This window comes from Pseudochaenichthys georgianus, chromosome 14, assembly GCF_902827115.2.
Source record: "Pseudochaenichthys georgianus chromosome 14, fPseGeo1.2, whole genome shotgun sequence".
Taxonomy (NCBI): domain Eukaryota; kingdom Metazoa; phylum Chordata; class Actinopteri; order Perciformes; family Channichthyidae; genus Pseudochaenichthys; species Pseudochaenichthys georgianus.
Window position 1 is genome coordinate 6,568,206 of NC_047516.1, and position 25,441 is coordinate 6,593,646.

Below are 25,441 nucleotides of genomic sequence, written 5' to 3' on the forward strand. Positions count from 1 at the left end.
ACAACAAGCACCCACAGTCACTGAAACAGATACTGACATAGTTGCGTGTGTGCTTTTGTCTCTGGGCCCTAAATACAGTTTGGCACTCCTCTCTCAGATTACAGAAGGAAGTAAACATTTCAGCAGCTCCGAGTTCATCTCCCGTCCTGACATTGTGAATCGTATCAAAGCCTCCACTGTTATGTCAGAGTAAAGGTTATGAGAAGTTTGCTGAAGTATGCTGTTGAGGACGGTATACTGGTATACAATGAGCTTACACTCTGTCTGAAAAGAGAGCTACACCAGAACAAACCAACTGGTTGTATATTAATGGGGCCAAAAGGTAGTTATCAGTGTTTTGGTTTATATATTTTCTTCATCATGCCACATCTTATTATATCTTCAGTGTTACTTTCAGAGTATGTGTGTGAAAGTAGCATGTGTCCGGTTTGTCCGATGGGATGTATAGATCATTTCAATCTTTTGGTGGGCAGGAGTAAAACATTCATAGAGGCAGATATGTCAAAAAGACTACATGACTAAATGCCATTAGAACTACAAACACATTTTGGGTCAGCTTTCCTTTAGCCGTTTGACTGCCAAACATATAGTAAATACCCAGTCCAGAAAACCCACCTAAAATATTCTATATTTCCAATTGAGTCTAAAAAATGAGAGGAGCTCAAACTTCAAATTCAGCAACATCACTATGACCTTGCAACATTTCCTGCAGAAATCTGTATTCCGTAAATCAGAAAACATGAATAAACAGCATGGGTCAGTGGGCCTTTAGGGAGTTGGTGAGTGCTGATTGTGTGGGTGAATAGGGGAAGGTCAATCCCCCCCCCTGAGAACACATAGTCGACGTTGTTGGCACTGCCGGCCTCGAGTTGACCTCTTCTGGGACTCCGGGAGGCAAAGGCTCTTGGTTCAACAGCACAGTGTGGAGCCGCTGCAACCCTCCTCCTGTGGGCTTCGGATCTGTCTCCCTGGAGCAGTGAGCCGTGTCACGCAGTCACAGCAGTTCACCTCACTTTGAGTACCGGCTCCAGTGAGGAACCAGGTACAGAAAGAGTTTGGAGCTTTTTTTATCCTTTTCTCCCCTTGATTAATCTCTGCTGCCAGGCGGACCTCCCTGGTTGTTTGTCCTGTAAAAGTGCTCTGCGGTAACAAAGTTAACTCCTATCAGTCAGAATAATGGCATTATGTAAGTCAAACTACTGCTTTTAAATATGTACTGTGTATACAGAATAATGTCTGAAAGGAGTGGAAAATGTTCCTAACATTTCTTAAATAACATTATTTTGTTGATTTGATACAACTGCTCTTCATTTTGCTTAATTTTTCTCTTTTTAGAGAATTGTGCGATACAATCTAATTTAAATGTAAACGTTTGAGTAAAAGTTTGAAGCTTAAGTAGGCCTTCTGAGTTTTTGTAATGATACAATAGCAGAAAGCATCTTGATGATGATATAGAACGTTTGTATTCTTAAGTAGTATTTTAATTTTAATTTGAAATGCTTAACTAAAACAGTTATTATTATTATTTAGCAGTGATAAAATTGGACCAAAACTTGAAGATATGATATATTAACCATGTTTTGTTATCGGTATGAAGCTGTGCTTCCACATTCCAAATAAAGTCTACGCACAATGGGAACAAACCCCCAGCCCTTTGTGCAGTATCATTTTACCCAGTTTTTGATAGTTTTAGCTCAAAAACCGGAAAGCTGACACTCAAATCTTAACACTAATGAAGTTTCACCATTGCATCTGTTCCTTTACAACTCCAGGCCATTTTGTCTGGCTGCTGCAAAGGCCTGGTTCACTGGAGTGGAAGGACCTGGAAGGAAGGGCTGCAAATACATCACTTCCCCCTCTCTTTCCTCATTACCACACTGACTCTGGACCGCCATGTACATGAGGTGCAGCCACTTCAATATGTCTCAATCTGAGAGCCCTCGGCAGTCTTCGCTGCTACAACGAGCCTATTTAACATGATGAGAAGCAGGAAATACGGCCTACGAGCTGTAGATCTCTGGAGACAGAGGCAAGGAAATTCAAACACACACACACCTGTACGACAAATAACAGACATGAACTCTATACTATCACACTAAGATAACAGTCACACCTCAAAGGCTTAGTGATTGAAACGCAAACATCTCATTACATCCTACAGGCCCATTACTTTGTTTCACACTACTCTTGTGCTGACTCATTGGATTGCTTGGAAATGGTGTCTTATAAAAAAAGAAAATCATTCAATGTCATAACGACCTTGCTAGAAACGGACCTTCAGAGACAGAGACACCAGCTGCAGACACTGCCCTATTTGACAGCTTTATAGAAAATCTTAAACAGGGTCAAATGAGAGTAACTATGCTCCAAATGTTGCACAATCCTAATTGGGAACATTTTAACCCTTCATTATTAATTTATGAGTATTCTATTAACTTATAATGACTTTACCGCCCTGAGCTCTTTAAGTCTGTGACCCTGACTAAGAAGTGCGGGCTCTCCAAATTACTGCTTTTGCTTTAGCCTTAGGATTTTCATGTAATGTACTTTTTACATGTTTAGCATTCCACACAGTCTGCAAGTTGCTGTATGTGAGAACAAATACACTGTCTCAAAGTTACAGTTCCATACCCTATAAAGGCCCTGTATTGAATCCAATCACGGAAAAAAGGGAGCATATATTATCAGATGCTAGCCAACCATTTTTTAGTAGAAAGCACAAACACTGTCCATCCAAATGAAAACGCAACAACCTTCCTGATCAAAAAAAGGCAAATATCTAATGAAAAAGTTTTTTTTTTTTTTTTTATGAATAGCTGCATATGTTTGTACCAAAACTTAGTTTATTCAGAAATGTGCCAATTCACATCCAACGTTCAACAAAAGCCATGACAATATGTTGGAACTTAAGAAACAGTTCTGATTTGAAAGTCATGTGATGCAAAAAAGACATAAAGCTGATAAACTTCTATCCTAGGACAGGAAGCGACATGCTTCCATTTCAAACTTATCTAACTCATTTCCAATGTTTTTCTAATCCTATATCTTCAGGAAGATGCATTAAAAAGGTTTTAAAAGCCCAAGTGCAGCGCTCTGTCAGAACATACAGCTCCTCATCAGAGAAACATGCTCTTTGATTTATGTAGATCTCATATTAAAGCCCCACTGCGAGGCAAACTTTATGCATTATTCACAGCAACGATTGCGTGTGTGTGTGTGTGTGTGTGTGCTTGTATGTGCAATACTATAAATGTGTGTGTGTCGTAGTCTGTCGAATCTGTATCTGACTCATCACAGGCACAGTGGATTACTAAGCAGGGAGAGAGTGGAGCATACCGACAGAAACATTGAGAATTAGTAAACGGAAACTAGGATGAGAAGATGGCAGTACTGCAAACATGGATGGAAGAATAATCTGATAATTACAAACATCGTTATTCTCGTTAGCATAACTAAACTAATCGTCCATGGTACTTTTTTATTGGAATGCATATTTTCTCTCTTTTATTGCACAATAATTGACTGCTTAAACAGACTGTAAACCCGGTTTGTAAAACCTCCAACACCTGGGGCCTGATGCAAAAAATAAATAAAATAGAAATAAGAAAAAAAAAGTAAGCCAATGCCATTTTAGATACTAAAAATTGGAGTTGTATATGTTTCGCAAAAACACACAAACATCCCAAGGCATTAAGTTATAGAGAGATGTACAGTGTTTCTGATGAGAAATCCAATGTGTACGCATGCATTTGTGTAAGCAGAGGTTAACTCATAAACCTACTATAGACAAAGTTTCATGCATTTGGTTCCTGGTGTCAGTATGCCCCGATTGTAACATGGGAAATTAAGTTGTTTTTACTTTGAGTTTGTTGGGATATTAATCTGATGAACGGTTCATCAGGTTAATGAAAATAAACAACAACAAAAAAATGATCATGGAATAAACACAACAAAGCAAGGATAGCTAGCATTAATAGTTTAGAACAAAAGTGTTATTAAATCAATAATACTTCACAGCTTCTGGTAAAATCCACAGTCACGACATAAATATACTGGAGAAAATGTCAGGGAAATCATTGGACAGTACCAATTACTTTACTCTATTGATTTGAGTTCTGATGGTAAACACATTTTAGACCAACTACAGGCCTTGTCCATAGTAGCAACAAAGAGTAATTATAAAGTGTGTAGATCACACTACCCTGAAAACTGAACCAAACTTTCACACGTGAATCAAGGCAGCATGTAACAAGCAGATAACATCGTAACCTATGTGATACAGATGGATTGTGAAGAACACTGTAATACCGAACAGTACAAGCTTCTTGAAGAATATTGGTTGTTTTAACCCAAACATTTATAAAAGTTAATTCACCGCTAATGTTCTGATGACTCTGAACTGATTTGTAATATTGTGTATACAGTATTCATCCACTTTTGGTCATATTGGGGATTGTACTCAAATGTCTTTACTGAATCTGTCTGACGTCATCACGTATGTGCTCCGCCCCCGACGTGCCTCACTGCTCTCATCCATGCGTTCATTTGAGTCCGCCATTATAGCTCCTCTCGGATGAAATCACTCAAACTTTCAGAAGTATACTTTGCCCACCATGCTCTCGAGTCTCACTACCAGAATTTGACCGCGCTACTCTGGTAAGTTACGTCTTGCCTTTGCACAGTATTTAAATGATGTTTTATTAATTTCTGCATCTAATGCTCTTTGTGTCGCATGGTGTTTGATTTGAGCTCTTGTTAGCTAGCCTAGATTTAATATCTGCCTCACTTGAAAAATGATTTAAACGTGTAAGACAGTATTTTATATTGCTTTAAGTTATATCTCAAAGTGGAACGTTTGTGTTGCAAAAGTTCTCTGGAAAATTCAAACCGCAAATGGCGGCAGTTTTTTTTCTTCTTTTTTGTTACTGCATGCATGTCTGAGCATATTATTAACTTAGAGGCATAGAGGATTTATGTTCATTTTATCCACTACAATTACCATAACCGTGCATTCTGCATGTTTGTAAAAGCAAGCTAACTTGAAATACTAGACTATTCATTTTACAATGGGTTTCAAGTTAGCTTGCTTTTAAAAAACATGCATAACGCACGGTTATGGTACAACGTTAGTGGATACAATTAACGTAAATCCTCTATGCTTCTAAGTCAGTGTTTCTCAAACTTTTTCATACCAAGGACCACTTAACCAATACAAAAACACTCTCGGACCACACAACTAACAATTAACTCCACAAATATCAAACAACACATCGTTTTTCTAGAACAGATTACAAATCACCTGAAAATGGTACAAACAAGTGGCAACATGTGTGATGAAGGTGTTGCGCTGGGCTATATCAGGCAATTGAAAGTGAAACTTAACCTCGCTCCATTGCGGAGAAATTCCCGCGAGAGTGCGGAAAACTGAAATGAATTTATTTATTTCAAATGTGAAATGTTACCAATATACTCACGGACCACTAGGGGGCGCTCACGGACCACCAGTGCTAGTGTGTGTTAAGATGAGAGATAAAAAACCATCCCTTGATTGCAAAGTTAATGCAGACACCTTTGCCCTGCGGCGCAATGAGATCATCAATGATGAGCTACCTGTTGGAGAGATCGCTTGACAATGGAGTCACAGGTGAAAATATTTTAGATATTACAACTATATAATAATTTTGTGTGCCTTTGTCATTGATAACTTTGGCATGTGTACTCAGATTTAGCATGTTATGTTTCTGTTTATCTCTGCTGCCTTCAGTCCACATATACATTGTACTCTGAATTAAATAGTCATTTTATATTTTGGCAGATTTGTGCAGAGTTTCACAGGATAACGAACCTCAAGCTGAAGAACCACTTGTACGCAGAGTTGGATCGGCATGCTGTTGAGCTTGTTCAGGAAGAAGGCGGCAGGCGAAGTGTCTGAAGTTCAGCTCTTCACCGCCTATGACCTCCAGGTGAGTCGGTTAAGCCTCTTGGTGTTTTATTATCATACTAGAGTGGATTCTGTGTGTGTGTTGGGGGGCAGAGGGTCAGCCTGATAGATTTAGATGTATTATTAAGATACTTGTGTTTGGGGAGGGAACAGCAGTGTTAATGTTATTGCACCTACACACACAGACACACACATACACACATTCACAGACACACACACTCGAGAGGGCTTTCTTTCCTGCAGCACCAGTGTTCAATACAAAATAATCTCTAGTGTTCCCCATATATTTTGTATGTGTAGTAAATATACTGTATATATTTACAGTACTGTATACTGTAAATATATATTCAGTTTCCAGTTTATTAGGTACAACTAGCTAATAGTAACAGTCTAATACAGTGATGCAATAAATAATACCCTTATGAAGGTTATACATGTTTTTTCTGTAAAATAATTTGTCAACTGATTGGTTATTTTAGAGGCTGAAGTTTCTGGTGCAATGCGAATAGGCGTTTCCTTAAACCCACGTTATGCACAAAACATTAGGTTATTTGATGTGATATGTCACTGATGTATTTTTCAGCAAACATATTTCTGAGATAGCTAAGGCAATTTGGGGTAATAGGTAACGTGTATCTGTTCTTGTCATCAGGTAGAGCAGTCTGAGGATCCAGACATAGATGACGTCGCGTCAGACTTCTCTTGATCAGTGCCAGGTCGACAAATGCCACGCTCTTCTGCCCAGAGAAGATCGCTGTTGTCATAGAGGGGGACAAAGTTATCGAACTCCCCACACTGGCTGAGGCATTCATCCATCTTTTCGCACTGATCTATGCCCTCCATCTGAGTTACCCGAAAGAGTTGGCAAACACTTTCGACTTCATCCAGAAAGTATTGATGGGCCTGGATGAGGAGAACATGAGGCCCAGGGTATTGAGCCTAAAAAATGAGCTTCTCACATTGTAGTCATCCTACAATATAACACACACACACACACACACACACACACACACACACACACACACACACACACACACACACACACACACACACACACACACACACACACACACACACACACACACACACATCCTGCAATTTCAATCTGTTAATTGAAAAATGTGTTACTGTTCAGCTTCAAGTTGAAGGACTGTTTCCCATTATTTTATACTTTTATAAAAATATATCTGGATATTTGTCAAGGCCTTAGCACTGTTTAATTTATTTTGTATTTAAAAGTTAGTTATTTGCTATAATTTATATATATTGTTTGGTAAAGTGTGTGTCACTTAATAAAACAGTAATTTGCATTTCAATTGTCAGTGTTAAAGTGCTTTTTAATGTTTAGTCAAAATGTTAACTTAGGGATTTTGAGTTACAGTTAACAAATTGTTTCGATGTAATCGGTTTCAACAAACGTTTTAAGTATTCGACATTCCGTTTCGAGTACTACTCAACATTTTAATTCATATTGGGGTTTAGAGATAATAAAAATATTTAAGTTAAATCTACCTGATTTTCATATCTACTGTGCTAACAAAATAGCTATTGAAGAGATATGAAAATGTCTAAGTTAAAGATACTTGATCTTTATATGTACAGTGTTAACAACAATTATTAGTTTAAATAACTTAATATATCCATGTTTCTTTAACTTAAAAACAATATGTTTGTGTCACTTAAAAATTACTAGTAAATAGAACTAAATTGATAAGATTATACTTTAACTTAAAACATTTAAGTGAAGGTACTCAAAAATGTCGATGTAATCAGTTTCAAAAAAACGTTTGAGTTCTATTAACTTGTCAGGTTTTACAGTGAAGAACACAAAATCAGAGTGGAGCAAATGTAGGTCTGTATGAAATGTAAGAGAGTGGTGGTACCATCAAAGATATACTGTATACAGTATGTGACCGTGTTATCGGAGGGTCACTGTTAAACATTTAATGAATAACCCGGGATGCAGTGGTGAAGGTATTCAGAGAATACTCTGGAACACTCAGATAAAACAAACAAAAAATTGATTTAATCATATAAATAAAATGAATACATGACAATCGTATCTGTGTTGTTGTTGTAATCTGTAAAATGACAGTGATAGGTTGATTTGTTTGTCTTTCTCAGTCCATGCAATATGCATTTGAGTGGCTTTGTGTTAGAAAAAAATTGCAACCAATCAGATATTTTTCTGGGTCTCTGGGTAGAATATCCTTCAACCAATGTTGAAGGTGCGGCGTACAGGGGGTTGTGTGTCGACAGAAGGTCCAGTTGTGGTAGACACGGTTCGCCACTGCCAGGATGATAAGTTGGGTAACTCAAATATTTATCATTGAAGGATTTAACTAATCCCACCCCTGAAAAAAAGGACTTTATGAGGACTACTTCATGCACTTCATTGGTACTTGTTTCCCAAGAAATAAAAGATAAATGATGACTTACTATGGTGAAGTTCATGACCTTGAGGATCCAGATAGTTAGTGCCAAGTTGATCAGGATCAAGATCATCAGCAGCAGGACAAAGAAGTAAAGGCAGCGTTTCCTCCAGCCGTATATTCCCACTTTGTACACTTGGGGTTTCTCTGAACTCTGGACATTGTTCCTATGAGTGCACTGTTCTTGGGTCATCTGAAATGAGACAGAAAGAAAGATACATTTATTATTATTGAAGGAAATGTCAGTGACATTTCCAATTTTAACATTCAGTAGGGAAACATTTTCCACAAGTCCAATTTTCACTCCTACTTTATCTTCTATTAAGTCCTCTGAGAGAAACATATGTGGCTTGGTCTGATAAATGTTAACTTTATTTGCTTGTTGGTGCTGGACACTCTTTGTATAATCAACAGCAACAATTTACAGTCTCATTTTCTTGTCTGGCTGTTGTGTATTCTTCAATTATTGAATCCATTGGGCCTCCATGGTGAAGCGAGCCATGATTGCTTAGAGATTTGTGATGCAGCTGCAGAGACTGTGTAGAAAATGACCTTAAGATAAAATATAGGTTATATCTGAGCATTAGTACAAATAACATGCCATAAACATTCATCTCACAGACTCCACTCCAATACTGACCGGCCATTCTGTACCAGCACGATGAAAGACAGTTTAGTTAGCAATCACATTGATTGATTGCCCCATAAGTGGTCTATAACTCCATTATATCCCCTCTGCCCCATTGATGTGCTGATAGTGCCGATTAATGATGATTCTAATTGTGTTCCTGTGAAGACGAGGAGGCATTGTTCACTTGAAGCGCCATAATAATAGCCTAATAACTCTGTGGAAAAATACAATTTACTGTCCACCGTGCTTTGGAGTGCAAGTCTCAGACCACCAAAGCCAATCGTTGTTGACAACCAGGCATAATACCCACTAACTGAAACAAATGGCACAAGACAGGGGCCCAGTGAAAAAGTGCTGAAAGCTATAGACGAGACTCCAAAGCACCAGTCAGCAAAAACAAGGAAATCTAATTGTGTACGATCGGATTTTCATTTTTGTTTGACGGGAGATGCAGGGAGATGAAGAAGCATATCTTTGGAATGTTGAGGCTGGCGGAGAATAGGGGAATCAGTACAATGAGAGTAAACAAAGCTGGAATACCAAAAAACAAACAAAGCTCATTAGGGTCCACTAGATCCCGCATTGTTCACTATGCAGAATAAAAGTTATAGACCAGAATGTAACGTTTCTGGGATTTTTGTTTGCTTTACTATTTCTGTCCATGCTAAAGTCCTCTTTTTTGAACATGCCTTAAAAGCTCTGATTGGCAGAGCTGCATTTTAACTCAGCAAAACCACAATCAATGAGCTAAAAACCAAACCTATTTTGAGCTTTGACAGAAATTAATATGAGGAAGAAACAATTGGGTCATTGAAAATGGCAAAATCCACCACCATTTCCCCGAGTTGGGAAATAAATATTGTGCTCAGTAACAACCTTGACATTACCAGTTTACTCATGAACCAACCTAATGAGTGATGTCTTTCACAAACTAAGTATGAGTTTGGGTGATTACTTGCAAGAAAAGGCCACAGACATCCACTACAATCTTATCATGTAGTCCCAAATAGACTACATAATTGACTCATCGAGGAAATCGGTTATTTTGCAGTTCTTGGAATACACAATGGTGTACGTAGTGAAGTAAAGTACACCTAAAGGACGCCTCATGCAGAACCAGATACTCAGTTTTACTAACCACCACTCAATACAAGATATAAGACATATATACTATAATGGTGCTTATGGAAAGCTGATACTGGTGCCAGGCCAAGGTTTTGCAGACATGATAGGGAATTATCCTCTGTGGACCTTGAATAGCTAAACCCAAATTCATGGCAATAGTTGTGGAGATTATCTCGGATTGGATGCACATAACACACAATATCTTCTCTATCAAAGTAACAACAGTATAGGTTGGTTCTTTAAGTTTGGTTTACATATAGAACAACTAAAATATACAACAAACAGCTATACTGTATGAGCCACAAGTAACTGAGGATGTTTGATCAGCTCTTTGGCAAAGTCCTCATAGAAAGCTGCAGCCTGTGAGTGGAGATTTATGTTATAACACACCTGATCCTGCATCACATTTTATTTTGTTTCCATCTGCAAGCACCTGCCAGACACACTGTGTTGACCCTGGAACAAACAGCTGTCCGGATCCAGTTCAGGTGATGTTTATTTAAACCAGGGCATTTGATAATGACAAAAACAACACAATATTCAAAGACTGACTGGCAGGTTTTCCATTTCCTCTCTCTGGGTTTGATTTGTTCTGATCTGATGTGACAGCTTCAGATAACTGACCCTGAAACTAATATGAAGCAAAAACCTCAAAACAAACCAGATCACGTCAGTAACATTTGGTATGCCGATAGCACCAAGATGATGAAAAAGTCTAACAACATCAAAGTTATGAGACAGGGTTTTTGGAGAATTTAATAAATCTCGAAAATGTGAGAAATATAGGGAGGAAACATTTACAACCTTAACTGAGTAGTATGTATATACTATATCTAAATAGTAAATAATCATTGACACAGCTTAGTGAAGGTGATTCAAGAAGGATATTACTTTTCACAAAGGTACAATGGCCAGTATGTAAGCAATGCTACTTGCTTACCAATTGCTTGCCTATGGGTACAATATGGTTAATACAATGTATAATACAAGTTTAGCATATCTAGGCTTAGTATACTGTACACAAGAAAAGGGCATGAGGGAATGTGTGACTTTCTAATAGTGCCCTGAACGGAAAAAGGAATACTAAGCGATATATTATACGTTATATATATATTTTATTCCCTACTCTCACCTTACTGTAGCCTCCATCCCCACAATAAGCATGGGTAAAACAATCAGTTCGCACAGGTGGTCACAATGCACATTGTTGAACTGCGTGTGCAAAACAGCTGCTCTGCAAAGCTCTTCTACCTGCAGAACACGTTTACCTCAGTAGCATGTTTTCCATACAAATGTAAGATATCAGCATACAGTACAATGTCCGGAAGACTAGTTTGCTAATACCATCAGTTAACTGTTACCTTGGACACTTTTAATGTCGATGAGTATTTAGTAGTATAGTTTCATTCCTTACATATATTATGTAGCAGTATCTGTATATTATATATATAGGGCTATGCAGATATAAGTACTTTTTATATGTTAAGTGTTGGTTGACATCATATGAGTTCATCTTCTACAGTAGCTTAACAAATAGAAATGGAACTCTCGTAAAAAATCCAAACATGAAAACAAATACATAATATTTAGTCGATAATTTGAAAACGCAATCATGGCCTATTTGTTTATCGTATTCCTGCACATGTACTGTATTGCATTGTGGATTTAGCTTCTCTTATAAAGTGTATCATAAATCAAATAAATGTAATGCACTATTGAAATATGTGTTTCTCTCGCCTGTGCTTTCCACATACTCAACCTACATGCAAGTAATACTGATAGCTTTCCAATAAGCACTTAGGCTACCGGCTGACTGAGAAAAGAAAGTACTTGGTTACGAGCTAAATAATAGCCACTCACGTAAGAGTGAAGGTGTGTGTGTTAAGAAAGCGGAGTTAAAGAGCCAGGGAGGAAGAAAATAAGGGGCAAATTGGAGGCAAATCAAATCATCGGCCTTTGAGTCTTTTCCCTACACTCTTGCTGTCCAAAGGTAACTCTTGCTAAAGCCAACTATTCATTCAGAGAGCCTGAAGAAATCCCAATGGTCCAAAAACAAAGTCTGTTTCTGATTAGAGAGAGAAATTAGGTTTTACAAATTGTTATTGGTTATTACCGTTGCCAAATAGCCACGCAGCGCCCCATTAGGACTTTTATAGACAACATGTGGATCTCTACCAGGAACTGCAGGCTGCTGCCAATGTATACGCCATTAGTGGGGCTCGCACGCCTCCAACTGTGTGAATATACAAAATGGCCGACAGCCAGGGGCAGTTTATTGGCCATTGCAATGTGTGGGTAAACGGACAAGTGGAGAAAAGTGAACAGCTGACTGAATAGTTACTAAGTATTTCACGGTCTGTTTTTCAGGGTCATGATCATAATTGCTAGCAGAAGCCAGAAGCAACTAGGCTACAAGCTAATAGCTATAGATTAGCTCTTGTGTTTTTTGATAACCTGGGTAAGGATTTTAGTTTCAGCATGTGTTGGTTTTCATTTTATGCTGTGCAATCTTCTATTATCCTGATCAATTAGCTACTGTCCTAACATTTACCCCACAACTCTTCTTTTAATATTAACTGTCCTTTTCCTTGGTCTAAAGGGCCCCTATAGCAATTAATTTGTTATTGTATGGGTGAAGTTCCAGAAACTTCACTACAAGCTTTTTTTATTTGCCTTCAACAGAACCAGAGAGCAGCACTGAAGCAGTGCAGACCATTGGAGGCAAAGAGCAAAAATAATCTGATGAAACGGTGACGAAAACATCTTCCATACTAAACCAACTATGTTGTTTATTGAAAGATCAATAACTTCTGAAGATACTAATAATACTACTGCACTTATAATAGTGATGCTGCCTTGCAGATCTTTGCAATTCATTTTAAGAACATATCTACTAAGGCCAAAATTAAAAGATAACAAAATAAGACAGAAAATAAAACAGCCATCGAAGCAACTGAGATACATGCATTTTCAACCCAGTCTCACGGCATTTCGTGTTCACCAACACGATTTTTAATCTATTGATTCGTGTTCACCAACACGATTTGCCCCTTTTTTTCGTGTTGCACAGCACGATTTTAAAAGCAATGTATTTCTACTGGTAACGTGTTTCGTGCCTGCAGGCTGCAGCACGTCTTTTTCTCCGGTCGGGTCGTGGAAGACCGGAAGCTGTGTGGTTCATAAAAACATGTTCTTACTCAATATCAAGCCACAGTTATTGCTTTTATTTTAAATCGTATAATTTCGGACTTTTGTTGCCGTCTGTGAGGAAAATAAATGGGGCTCAGAGCCTCAGGATACTGAAATCTGTATTTTTTAAATCTTTTTTTCCTCCTAATTTGTTATTCTTTTCAAAATAACACACTGTTATTTACTCACCAATAACACACAATTATCCTTGCTTTTATTTATTGGTTTAATTCCACAATCTCGGGCTTTTTTGGCGTCCGTCAGGAACTGAATTTCAAAATAAATATAACCGGAAACAGACGTAGGCATTTTGAGCGATTACCCAAGATCCTCAGCTATGGTTTTAAGCTCACTGATTGGATGTGTTAGCCGCAATGCATGCTGGGATTTGGTGTTTATATTATATGAAATCCGGAAAACATTTTAAAAGTATAAAATAATACTTAATTCCGAGTGCTCTTGCTTTTCTCTTTGAACGTCATCACATAACGGCATTGTAATACACGGTTCGGCTGCATTACATATTACAGATCTGCCGTAGTTCTTTATTTAGAGAGCCCTGATGAGAAGACCTTTGGAAAAACTGGAAGAAATGGCGCTGAAACTGAATACTTGACATGGATCATAAATATATCAACAATTAAACAACATCTTCAATTTCTCTTCACACAATACGTCTCCTTGCAGTATCAACACTAATTCGGCTGACTTTTACATTTGATCTAATTCATAGATAGGTTATATTTACACCATAACGGTGCACAGCTGATAGAAAAGGACTGTAGTTTTCAAGATATTACTGATTTTCTTTGAATGTAAGAATGTAAATACTGAGTCTGAAATAGTATAGCAATATGCTGTAAAATGATGTGAAAGCATGCATAAAACTATACATCTTCAGATGTTGTACATACACACTAATAATACAAAGTTATTATGGCTGTGTGTACCTTGTGTGCACCTCCTAGTGGTTAAAGCACGTTATTGAATTATTGTTTTTATGTGTTATATTTGATTAAAAAAATATTAAGAGTACATACTTTCATAGGGGGGAAGTATAAATATAGAAATATAGAATATAAAAAATCAAGAAGATACTATAAGTGATCTCTACAATAAAACAGTTTAGTGCAGGATGTACACAGATATTAATAGGAGGAGGTGCAAAACAGAAAAACGGATTAACCTTTATTTAAACATTAAATATTAAATATTAAGCCTGACAAAGTAATTAACGTCTAATATATTGCTTTCCTGCAATGTTAACTATGTTGAAGCACTTATTTTAACTGATATTATACACATTAATTATACTCTTATGTATGTAGATAGTATAAGAAATGTGCAGAATATGACAGTTTAATGGTGGAGGTACACACATATTGATATATGTCTTGTAATGCACTGTTGAGTAGTGTTAATTTCGTCAGCTATTTTTTAATTTAGTTTTAGTCTTAGTCCTGTGTTAAATTTCCTTTTTAGTTTTAGTCATATTTAGTCACCTTCATCCTGTTTTTATTTAGTCAAGTTTTAGTCGACTAAAAGTCTGAGCATTTTAGTCTTATTTTAGTCGACTAAAACAGTAAACATTTTAGTCAAGATTTAGTCGACTAAAAGTCTGAGCATTTTAGTCTTATTTTAGTCGACTAAAACAGTAAACATTTTAGTCAAGATTTAGTCGACTAAAAGTCTGAGCATTTTAGTCTTATTTTAGTCAAAGAAAACTAATTATTTTAGTCTACTTTTTGTCAATGAAAACGGTTGAGTCTTTTTTAGTCATCAGATTATATAGAACATTTCAGTCAAACTAAACTAGTCTAGCCAAAACCAATAATTTGTCATTTTAGTATATAAATAAATAAGATTATCTTGTCCTTATTTGATGAAAAACACAGGTTGAATGATTAAGAAGCTTTGCAGAGAGTATCAGGTCAGGTTTGTGGTGTTTTTACCAGCTGTGTTATGGCCACATTGCTTCCCTTCTGATGAAACAATGCATTCGCTTTTTTTCTCCGCCTCATTGTAGCGAAAATGGGCCCAAATATCACATAGTTTCTTTCTCCCAAGCAGTGGTGGCTTTAGACTTTTTCGTTGTCAGTCATTTTGACGGACAGGATTGTAACATTTCCGTCATAATCCATTATTATCCATCGAGTGCACAATGTATCACTCACTCGCGCTGACGGGGGGGTATTCGGTTAACGCGACCACTGCTCCTAAGCCCTGTTGTTACCATTTTATTTTCTGTTAAATAAGGTTAGTTAGACCATGAGTTAGTTAGACCCGAGTCTTCCTGACAGTTCATATTGTGCCGCTGCCCGGTGTAATTCAAATGTACCGCCGCGCGCAGCACAGAAACAGCTGCTGCTCTGCGGCAGCACCGGAAATGGAACTGCTGGGAGAAAAACTGACTATCAGAGATGTAACGTTATCTTTGATAATATTTCGTCTCCTCATTTTTCGTCAACGAAAGTAAAGAGAGATTTTGTCATAGTTTTTATTTAGTAAACTACATTTTCGTCTCGTCACTTTTCGTCAACGATATTGCATGATGATTTCGTTACAGTTATTGTTTACTGCCGTCAGTGCCGTCTCGTCATCGTCTCGTTTTCGTCATGGAAAAAAAGGTCGTTGACGAACATATTTCGTCATAGTTTTAGTCAACGAAATGAACACTACTGTTGAGGAACCTGTGACCCAAGTTTTTCATTCATTGCATAACTACTAGGGGTGTAACGGTTCACAAACATTTCGGTTCGGTACGTACCTCGGTTTTTAGGTCACGGTTCGGTTCGGTACGTTTTCGGTACAGCAGAAAAAATTATCACAAAACATAACATATTTTTTTTTAATTATTATTAAACTGTGAATAATGTATTCACTCAAATAAATGCAAAATATAATAAAATAAACATTAAGGTGCAGCATTTCGATGAACTGAAATCATCTGTATTTGAACTTTACTGTACTAGTACTCACAAAACATAAACTATTAGTTTTGGGTTTTTAATTATTATTAAACTATGAATATTCACTCAAATAAATATAAAATATAATAAAATAAACATTAAGGTGCAGCTTTTCGATGAACTGAAATAATCTGTATTTGAACTGTACTGTACTAGTACCTAAGCAGCCAGCTTGACATTATGACTTGCTTGTCATTCATTGTATGTTCATGTTGTTTGAAAGAAAGATGTACTTGTCCACATTGCTTGCCGAAAGGGCAGATCTGCTGGCACTAACAATGTCTCCTGCTGTGGAGAACACCCTCTCGCTAGGGACAGAGGTAGTAGCAGATACAGCCAGGTAGCGCTTTGCTAACATGGCAACATAAGGATATTTGCCGTTTGTAATAGCTTTGGCTCGGTCTGAAGTTTTTGCGAGTGGTGGAGGCTTAAATGCTAGCGGGAGTTGGGTTTGCACTTCAGTCTTTTGGTACCGGTGATATTCACGTTCGGGTGATGCCTTTTCAAATGAGTGCAAGTTTGATGTATTGCCAGCCGCGTAACCAATTGTAGTTGAACAATGCCGACAAACAGCTTTGGTTCGGTCCACCCGTCTTTGTCCGTCATCCTTGTACGTAACTGCGAAACCAAAATGTTCCCAAACCGGAGACTTCAATGATGCTGGAGGATTTTCGAGCTCAACTTTATCTGCGTTCGCCATTTCGACAGTTCCTCAAATTACTGACTACATTTGAACGCATCCCTCTGACCAGCTCGTCCAATAAAATGACTTGGACGCTCTGACGCGTTGAACACAATGGGAGCAAATTACTCTGAATGCTGCGACGCAGCACCTGAGATTACTTCCAAGAAGTTGTTCACGTTCTCAATTTTTTACGTTTAACGTTATATTCGTTCGGTACACTTCGGTACACATGTGTACCGAACCGAAGGGCCCGTACCGAATAATTTTGGTACGGGTACGTGTACCGTTACACCCCTAATAACTACACCGTAGTTGTGTATGATATGTCAATAAACCTTTGAAAATCTTGAAAGGGATGTGCAAAATAGCCATAATATACAGTCTTTAATTAACTATTAGTAGAGAATAACGAGTAATGAATATACTTTATTACTTGTTTCCATTCATGTCAATTGCAGATACATGTTTAGTCTTCTCAAACACCAACTATCAAATATCTCTCCTGATTGTTGGCACGTGACAATCACCTTACCTGAATTTTACTCAGGTGTAACTAAAGTCTGATTTAAGGGTTGTTTATATTTCACATAATTAATCAGAATCTGCAAAGTAACTCAAATAAATGCAGTGGAGTAAAAATACCAGGTTAACCTCTGAATTGTAGTGGAGTATAATTACAAAGTAGCAATGAGCTGTCATGTGGGAATACGGCATTAATATAATGCTGCGCATGGACACAAGTGATTTTCACCCATTTATTAATTATATGTTTTACATTTGAAAAGAAAAGGGAAAAGAAAGCCCCAAAAGAAAGTTTGGGGTTCTCTGCTGGAACTGCTACCCCCGCGACCCGACCACGGATAAGCGGGAGAAGATGGATGGATGGACATTTGATAACACCAATGTGTTTAATAATGGCAACTTCTAATTGTGGGAAAAACGAAAACGTTCAGTAGAGACGTCCCATAGAACATTTTGCGAAACACAATAGCCAGCATGTGTAGTTCTGGAGGGGTGTTCGATTCCAGTTTTGGATAGTCTGGCGTGGTTTCGTTCCATTTCACACAGCTGTTTGACGCTCTGCGTAACCTTACGGGAACTGTAGTCCTAAACGATAGCTGGGGATTATGGGTAGTGTAGTGTCTTCGGCCATCCTAAACTCAAAAATGTTGACAATCTCAATGATGCTCGAAATGTCCCTTATAGTCCTACGTCTGTTTCCGGTTATTTTTATTTTGAAATTCAGTTCCTGACGGACACCAAAAAAGCCCGAGATTATGGAATTAAACCAATAAATAAAAGCAAGGATAATTGTGTGTTATTGGTGAGTAAATAACAGTGTGTTATTTTGAAAAGAATAACAAATTAGAAGGAAAAGAATATTTAAAAATACAGATTTCAGTATCCTGAGGCTCTGAGCCCCATTTATTTTCCTCACAGATGGCAACAAACGTCCGAAATTATACGATTTAAAATAAAAGCAATAACTGTGGCTTGATATTGAGTAAGAACATGTTTTTATGAACCACACAGCTTCCGGTCTTCCACGACCCGACCGGAGAAAAAGACGTGCTGCAGCCTGCAGGCACGAAACACGTTACCAGTAGAAATACATTGCTTTTAAAATCGTGCTGTGCAACACGAAAAAAAGGGGCAAATCGTGATGGTGAACACGAATCAATAGATTAAAAATCGTGTTGGTGAACACGAAATGCCGTGAGACTGGGTTGGCATTTTATGTTGTCTTACAGAAGTACAGTAGTTGTTTTGCTGAGTGGACTAGCAACACGTTGTTGCCCCTTATTACCACTGAGGATACATTCCTAGCACAACCCTTTATTCTTGTGTGCTTTAGCAGCTTACTGCCCATTGCAGAGGAGAACAATTAGGCTAATACTTACAGATACTATACTGAAAAACAATAAACCATTTTAATAAAAGCCACATTGTTAAGGATCTTACAGAGCTACTTCAAGTAATTAAACTAAAAAAGGCAAAATAATAAGAAACCATCCAATTTCACTTGCTAATTCTGCCGTTAAGATGTGAGTCCAGGCCTGGGGCCATGCCTAACTGGGAGGTTAATGAACACTTAAACAGCTGAGTAACTTTGACCATTTTCTTTTTACAGGTGCAAATGCAGATTTTTTTCTTTAACAGCATTGTTGAGCATAATAAGGATCATTTGGCAAATACCTTTTATCCTGTGTGAAAGATGTGATACTGATCTGTGTATTTATAATTAGGAGTGAGGAACCACATCTTTTATAGCATGTGCTCTTAAAATCATGTTTTTAAGCACTCTGGTCACATTGGGGTGTAGCTTTGAATACCAGATTCATGCGTGAATGGGATGGTGTTGAATAATGTTCCCTAAAATGCAGTTCATTTTTAATGTCAATCCAATTTGAAGGTGCAATATATAATGCCAGAAGCAATAGTGAGAGGTTGAATGTCTCACAATATAGTACAGGATGCAGACCGAAAGAACAGCAGTTTAAAACATGCATCTCTGAATAATTTAAATCGTCTTTGCGTTCTCTTTATTTAACTAAAGTGGACCTATCATGCTATATTTGAATAATATATTGTAGGGCCATACCTATATAAAATATGTCTGTGAATTTTTTTTTTCAAAATACCAAACATTTGCCTCATTTCGCTTTATTTGCTCTATTCCAGCCCTGTCTTCACAAGGGCTGATTCTGTGGCAAATGAGCTGCAGCTGATCACGCCCCCCTGCAAAGGGGGGGGGCGAGGCACGAGCGTCATGTTACCATGCTGTTACCATGCCACGCAACCTCTCATTCCCCTGATAGGTGGAGAGTTGCCCATATCGGCGGAGCTCCTCGTTTCTGACGTCAGAACAATTTCAAATCTGTATCAGTCTGTATCAGATCCGTTGCAGCCCCGTTTTTAGAGATTTGGGTATGGAGGAAAAGAGAGGGTTGTGTTTTCTGACACTTGGTGAGTTCCCTGACACACCGGGGACACATCTTCATGTATAAAAGACGTACAAAAGTGCATGTTGCATGATAGGTCCCCTTTAACTAAGTGAAGTAGTTTAAATACATAGTGAAACAATCACAATGTTAATGAAACCCAGTAAAACACATTTCCTAACATGATTTCCTTCATGGGCATAAGAGGTGAAGGTAGTTTGGTTATTACATTATTAAGCTATAAAACACAATGGCAACTTGACAGCACCCATGGTACTATGGTTACCTGCACACCTTGCTTATTTATAATTTACCAAACATATTTTCAACTAAAAACAACCGTTTCCTGCTGAGTCTGTAAACCCTGATGCAATCCTAAACAAGAACAAATCAACTTCCAATCTGTAATGCTATCAAAGCTAAAAGGCTCTCCGTTATCATGAATGAATTATCTACAAAAACATCTAATCATAGACTGAATATGAAGCGTATAGAATCAGCAAGGAAGTCAAGCAGAAAGAAGGAACCCAGAATACATTCCCTTCCAGATATAGAGACAAAAGTGAAAGCAGAAGTAAAGAGAGAAGTGGGAGTGACACTGCTAAGCTCAGAGTCTGGATCGGCACCCCGCTGTGATTAAGATGTGTTGGACTTCAACGAGGCAGAGAAGTAAAACCTCCATAGCTTACTAAGAAAGGCCGAGATGGGAAATAAACAGTTTAGGGGGGAGGAGGGTAGGGGAAGGAGTTGAGGAATTAAGTATAGAAACAGGAAGTGTTCAGACTATGGCGAAAAGCAGTCTTTGCTGATTGAAACCTTCTTATTTGCTTAAACACAGTAACACACTCATATTGACTTGAGAAATATATAAATATCACAATAACCAGGGATTTTATTAAGTATAATCTTTGCTGATATGAATAACCAACCCGGTCTCACAGTCTGCGTACAAATGACACGACTTTGCAAAGGCGTGCAATAGATACGCAGAAGTCCGATTTTGCGTGCATATGATACGCTGATATTGCACCTCAAACATTAAAACAAAGAGCTCTGTGGCTTCAGGCTTGATCGCCGTTCCAATGACAGTTTTAATGTTTGCGGTGCAATAAACGACACAGCAGCTTATTGGGTTAGGCGTTAGGTTAAATAAATGGCAAAGATATGTAGAAAATAAACGCATTTAGATAAAGATACGTTCATAACAAACGTATACGTGGGAGTATCATATGCACACAAAATCGGACTTCTGCGTATCTATTGCACGCCTTTGCAAAGTCGTGTCATTTGTACGCAGACTGAAGAGAGTGGGCTGGAATAACACAGTCATCAACCACACATTGGGACAGCAGTGGCTTCAGATGTTGTTGGTCAGTGTAGACATCCTTGTATCCAGTAGTGAAGACACAATCAAGCAAAACCATATCCAATGCACTTCTGCTGCTAACTCTCATTGTGGGTCACACTGGCAAAACACAAGTCTACATTTTACATGAAATATGTTAATTTTCATTTATAATTCATCAATATTTAAAGAAGTGTGTCAAATCAGACACTTCAGTTATCCTTGGTTTTATGACAATTGTCCATGTGTTTCCATTTTTTAAAACAAAAGGTTTGTGCTTTCCATGTGTGTCCTTGTGATCTTATATGTGGTTATTGATTTCGTCTAATGTTTTGTAAATTCATTAAATGGTTCCACTGGATAAAGAAAATAAAACTAATGAATCAATCAATCGCTAGACTTTGTATCGCATCTACACGTAGGACTGTTGTTAATGTTGGCAACACATTGCCTATCATGATTTAAGAAATTATGAAATATTAGTAACCTGGCTGGGTTTACTTCAAACATAATGGTCAGAATAGCCTGTAAGATAGAGATGGAGGCTTTAAAGTGGGTAAAGATGTCTTTGTGTGGGAAAGAGATGTAAGGAGTCCTCTTCGATCACACCCAGCACAGTGACAGGTCAGCAGTGTGCCGCCGCCTTTATCCCAGGAGAGAGACAGTGATGCTAAATTGCCTGGCTCTTATCCTAGCTCTCCCTCTCTTTCTGTTTCTCTCTCCCTTATTCCCTCAGTTTTTCATTTTAAATATCTCTCTCTCTATGTATCCCCCTCCCTCTCCCCCTCGCTTTGAGAGGCTAACATCTTAATCATAATTATGTCATGAACCATACACACTCATATGCTAGGCGGTGGAAGCAGCCTCGGGGGAAGCAATGGTGCTGAATAATAACAATAACTTTATTTGAAGAGCACCTTTGTGAAAACTTGTCACGGCTTATGTGTGTTTACATACTGTACAGAACAATGAGACATCACTTCAAGTACAATAGGTATCGTATTAAAAAAAACACAACATGAAGGCGAAGGAAATTATACCAGGTCATAAATCCATTGATTATAAAACGATATTATGTAATTTATTCAAACCAAAAATGATAAACTTGTTATCCGACTATTTTGTGTCACAAACAAATTAGTACTTTTATAAATGGTGATTTATAACCACAGTCTAAATGTCATTTTATAGGACATGACACATAAGAGTTTTAAATATTTCAGAGTTTTGAACTTTCTACTTTTTATGAGAAACAGAAAAAGGTGATGTTGCTCGTAGCAGTTCCTCTCAGGATCTCAGGAGAGACAGAGCATGATTCAGAGTGAGACAGTGGACAAGATGCAGTCCACGATGTGCCTGCAGAACTAATGCTGCACTTCTTATCCATCCCAGAGAGAAACTCTTGAGTAAAAAGAAGCCATACAATAAGTAGTTTTACTCTACTTCCAGCATGGGGTATAACAAGTGATGCAGCAGTAGAACTAAAGGCAACATATCCACTATTCTTTCACAGTTTGTTATTAATAACAGAAAAATGATTTTCGAGTACACGGTAAGAGAGGGATTTCTCTATAGGCCTACAGCTTTTTTGTTTTACTGTATAGTGCCAGAACTAATACAACGTAATAATGCACAGGCAGCAGTGTTATTGCTCATTTGAGGAACAATTAAGTGTATTGGCTTGCGGAGGGGAATATGGAATTCCAATGGCAAACAGTCAGTAAATATGGTCATGGTGATGACACAAATACAATATTGTTCTTGCCCTTAAAGGTTGCTTCGCAGCACCTGTCTCTCCAATATCCCAAATGATGTCAAGTACATATTATTAATATAAACCATTTTACATACAATATTTTCAAAAGTCCTCTGCAATTATATATGTATATATAAAAGGAAATAGTTAAGGAAGTGGAAAAGAGGACGGACCCATTAGACGTTGTTTTAACTCCAGTATGTTATAGTTACATTACTACAAGTCAAATGCAGCCGCAGGAGATAGATTAAAGTGCTGTTGGTACAAAACAAACACGAATAATGTTGGTTGGTTCAGTGATTCAGTCTCAGTCCGTGTATAGTATTTTCTTGGTATTACAAGGGGATTGATGCTGATCCAGAGAATATCATACAACTTCTACTGGCTTAGCTGCCTTTCCGATAGCAGGATCTCCCTGCCTATTGGACCAGTCTGTGGGGGATTGTTCAGAGGAAGCTCTTGGACTTTCTGTGGCTCAACCAGATGGCAGACTACTTCCATTTCCAAACCCACAGTAAATAAATATTAATCCGATAGCCAAAAGCTGCTTCCAGGGTACAGATATACGGAAGAACGTCTGCAAGGTTTGCTGTGGGCCTCTACATTTCTTTTGAGCTCAGCAGGGGTCTCCAACAACAGAAAACAATCTCTCCAGCTTTAAGATTCCATATTCATAATAACTTGTTTGCAAATTAAGTCGAAAGAGTATTTTCATCATTTTGGGAAAACATTTCCATCCAATTCTAGCAATCAAATTCTAACTATTAAGGCTGCATCTATTATGATCAATTCTCATTTCAGATGTACGTCTAGTTAGGACTGATCTTTTATTTGGCTCATGTCATTTGTATCCTTTAGCTTTTATCCAAAACAACTCACATACACTTCAATTACTTAGAAATGACAACGGGAGCTTTTTGGGGTTAAGTATATCTTGCCCAAGGACACTTTGACATATTGGCTACAGGTGATGGGGATAGAACCATTGACCCTCTGATACAGAGATGGACATTTATATCAACTGCATTAGAGTGGCTCAAAGTTTTTACTGTTCGTCAATTTGTTTGGTAATTTGATGATTACATTTGTCAGTACATTTACACAGTAAAAGGGCCTTAGGGTCCTGTAGCAGAGTGACGTTTTAAAAGCTTAATGAATATGTTACGTCCCCAGCTCGCTTAGGGTAAAAGGGAAGCAACACGAAACCAGGTGTTCTTGGTAAGAGGTTGATTTTAATAATAAACTCAAAAATAAAGATGATATAACCAAAAATACAGGCTCTTAAAACCAGCTATCTGTTCACAATAACGCTACACAAAACGAAGGCCACAGATTATCACAGTCATAGCACACTATGGGCACTTAAGGCTAAAATAGTGAGGCGTCTCGCACAAGTTCGACGCCGTCACAAATCACAGAATACACACCCTAACTAACCACTGTAGCAGAACTAGCACAGAGCTACACAGAACTGACACAGAACTGACACAGAAAGTAAGGAGAGCACCGAGAGCGGTCTGACACAGATTCAGACCTCTCCTGTCTAACTGAGATGCACACACTCTTGTAAGAGTCCCCGGAAGGTGTGGGCAGGGATTGGTGGCCCGACCTGCTCCAATCCAGATCTTCGGTCACGCCTACCGGAGGAGGGACAGGAAACTGGCATCCAATGGCGTCCGGGCAACGGCACATCTCATATACATATAACATACACAGCTGAAAACAATCCCAGACAGGTTAACGAGCAGACAGCAGCAGCAGCCATGACACCCCCCCCCTTAAAACACAAACTCACAGTTTTGTTAACCATGCCTACTACTAAACCTACCTAATAATTCTGAAGGACTAAAAGACTCGAAGGAACTCTCTACACACCATACACATAACGACCAGGGTCGTAACAATTATGGTGCATTATATGGTTAATCAAATTGACAGTAGCAGATTGAGGCAAAATACAATTGAAGCAAAGTGCTTTTGTTCAAGCTTGCTGGATTTCTGGGTACATAATTATGCTGCCATGTAAGTCAGATGTTTTTATAAAGAATAAAGGCTATAACATGAGTCAACAGAAGCATATGTTAACAATGTCAGCACAGACGTTAAACATCTCTGTGTCTCTTGGCAGAACTCTAAATCTAGCAAACATTTTCAGATAGATAGACATGTTGGCTTACTAATATCATAAACACATTCCTAGCCAAGACAGCATAATCAAACTTAGATATGATATCCTCCAAGATCATGTTTATATATTTATTTGATATATATAATTACATGTTCACTTTTAATGAGAAGCCATTCATTTTGAACTGAAGCAGTGAATAGCACCCTTGCTCTTTTTGGTAACTTTCATCATACATTATGCAAACACAAAAAATAACTGACTTCCTTTTGACACACTTTGATTTCCTCTACAAGGATTA

At 38.0% G+C, this 25,441-nt stretch overlaps 1 protein-coding gene across 2 annotated transcripts in view; it reads right to left on the bottom strand.

Moving 5' to 3' along the window:
- Positions 1-25,441, bottom strand: part of sgcd (sarcoglycan, delta (dystrophin-associated glycoprotein)) — a 189,209-nt gene that overhangs the window by 100,805 nt on the left and 62,963 nt on the right. For both annotated transcript variants that reach the window (XM_071205552.1, XM_034098756.2), the window contains exon 2: positions 8,381-8,566. In XM_071205552.1, the coding sequence (XP_071061653.1) occupies positions 8,381-8,566 (186 nt within the window). The remainder of the gene's footprint in view (positions 1-8,380; positions 8,567-25,441) is intronic.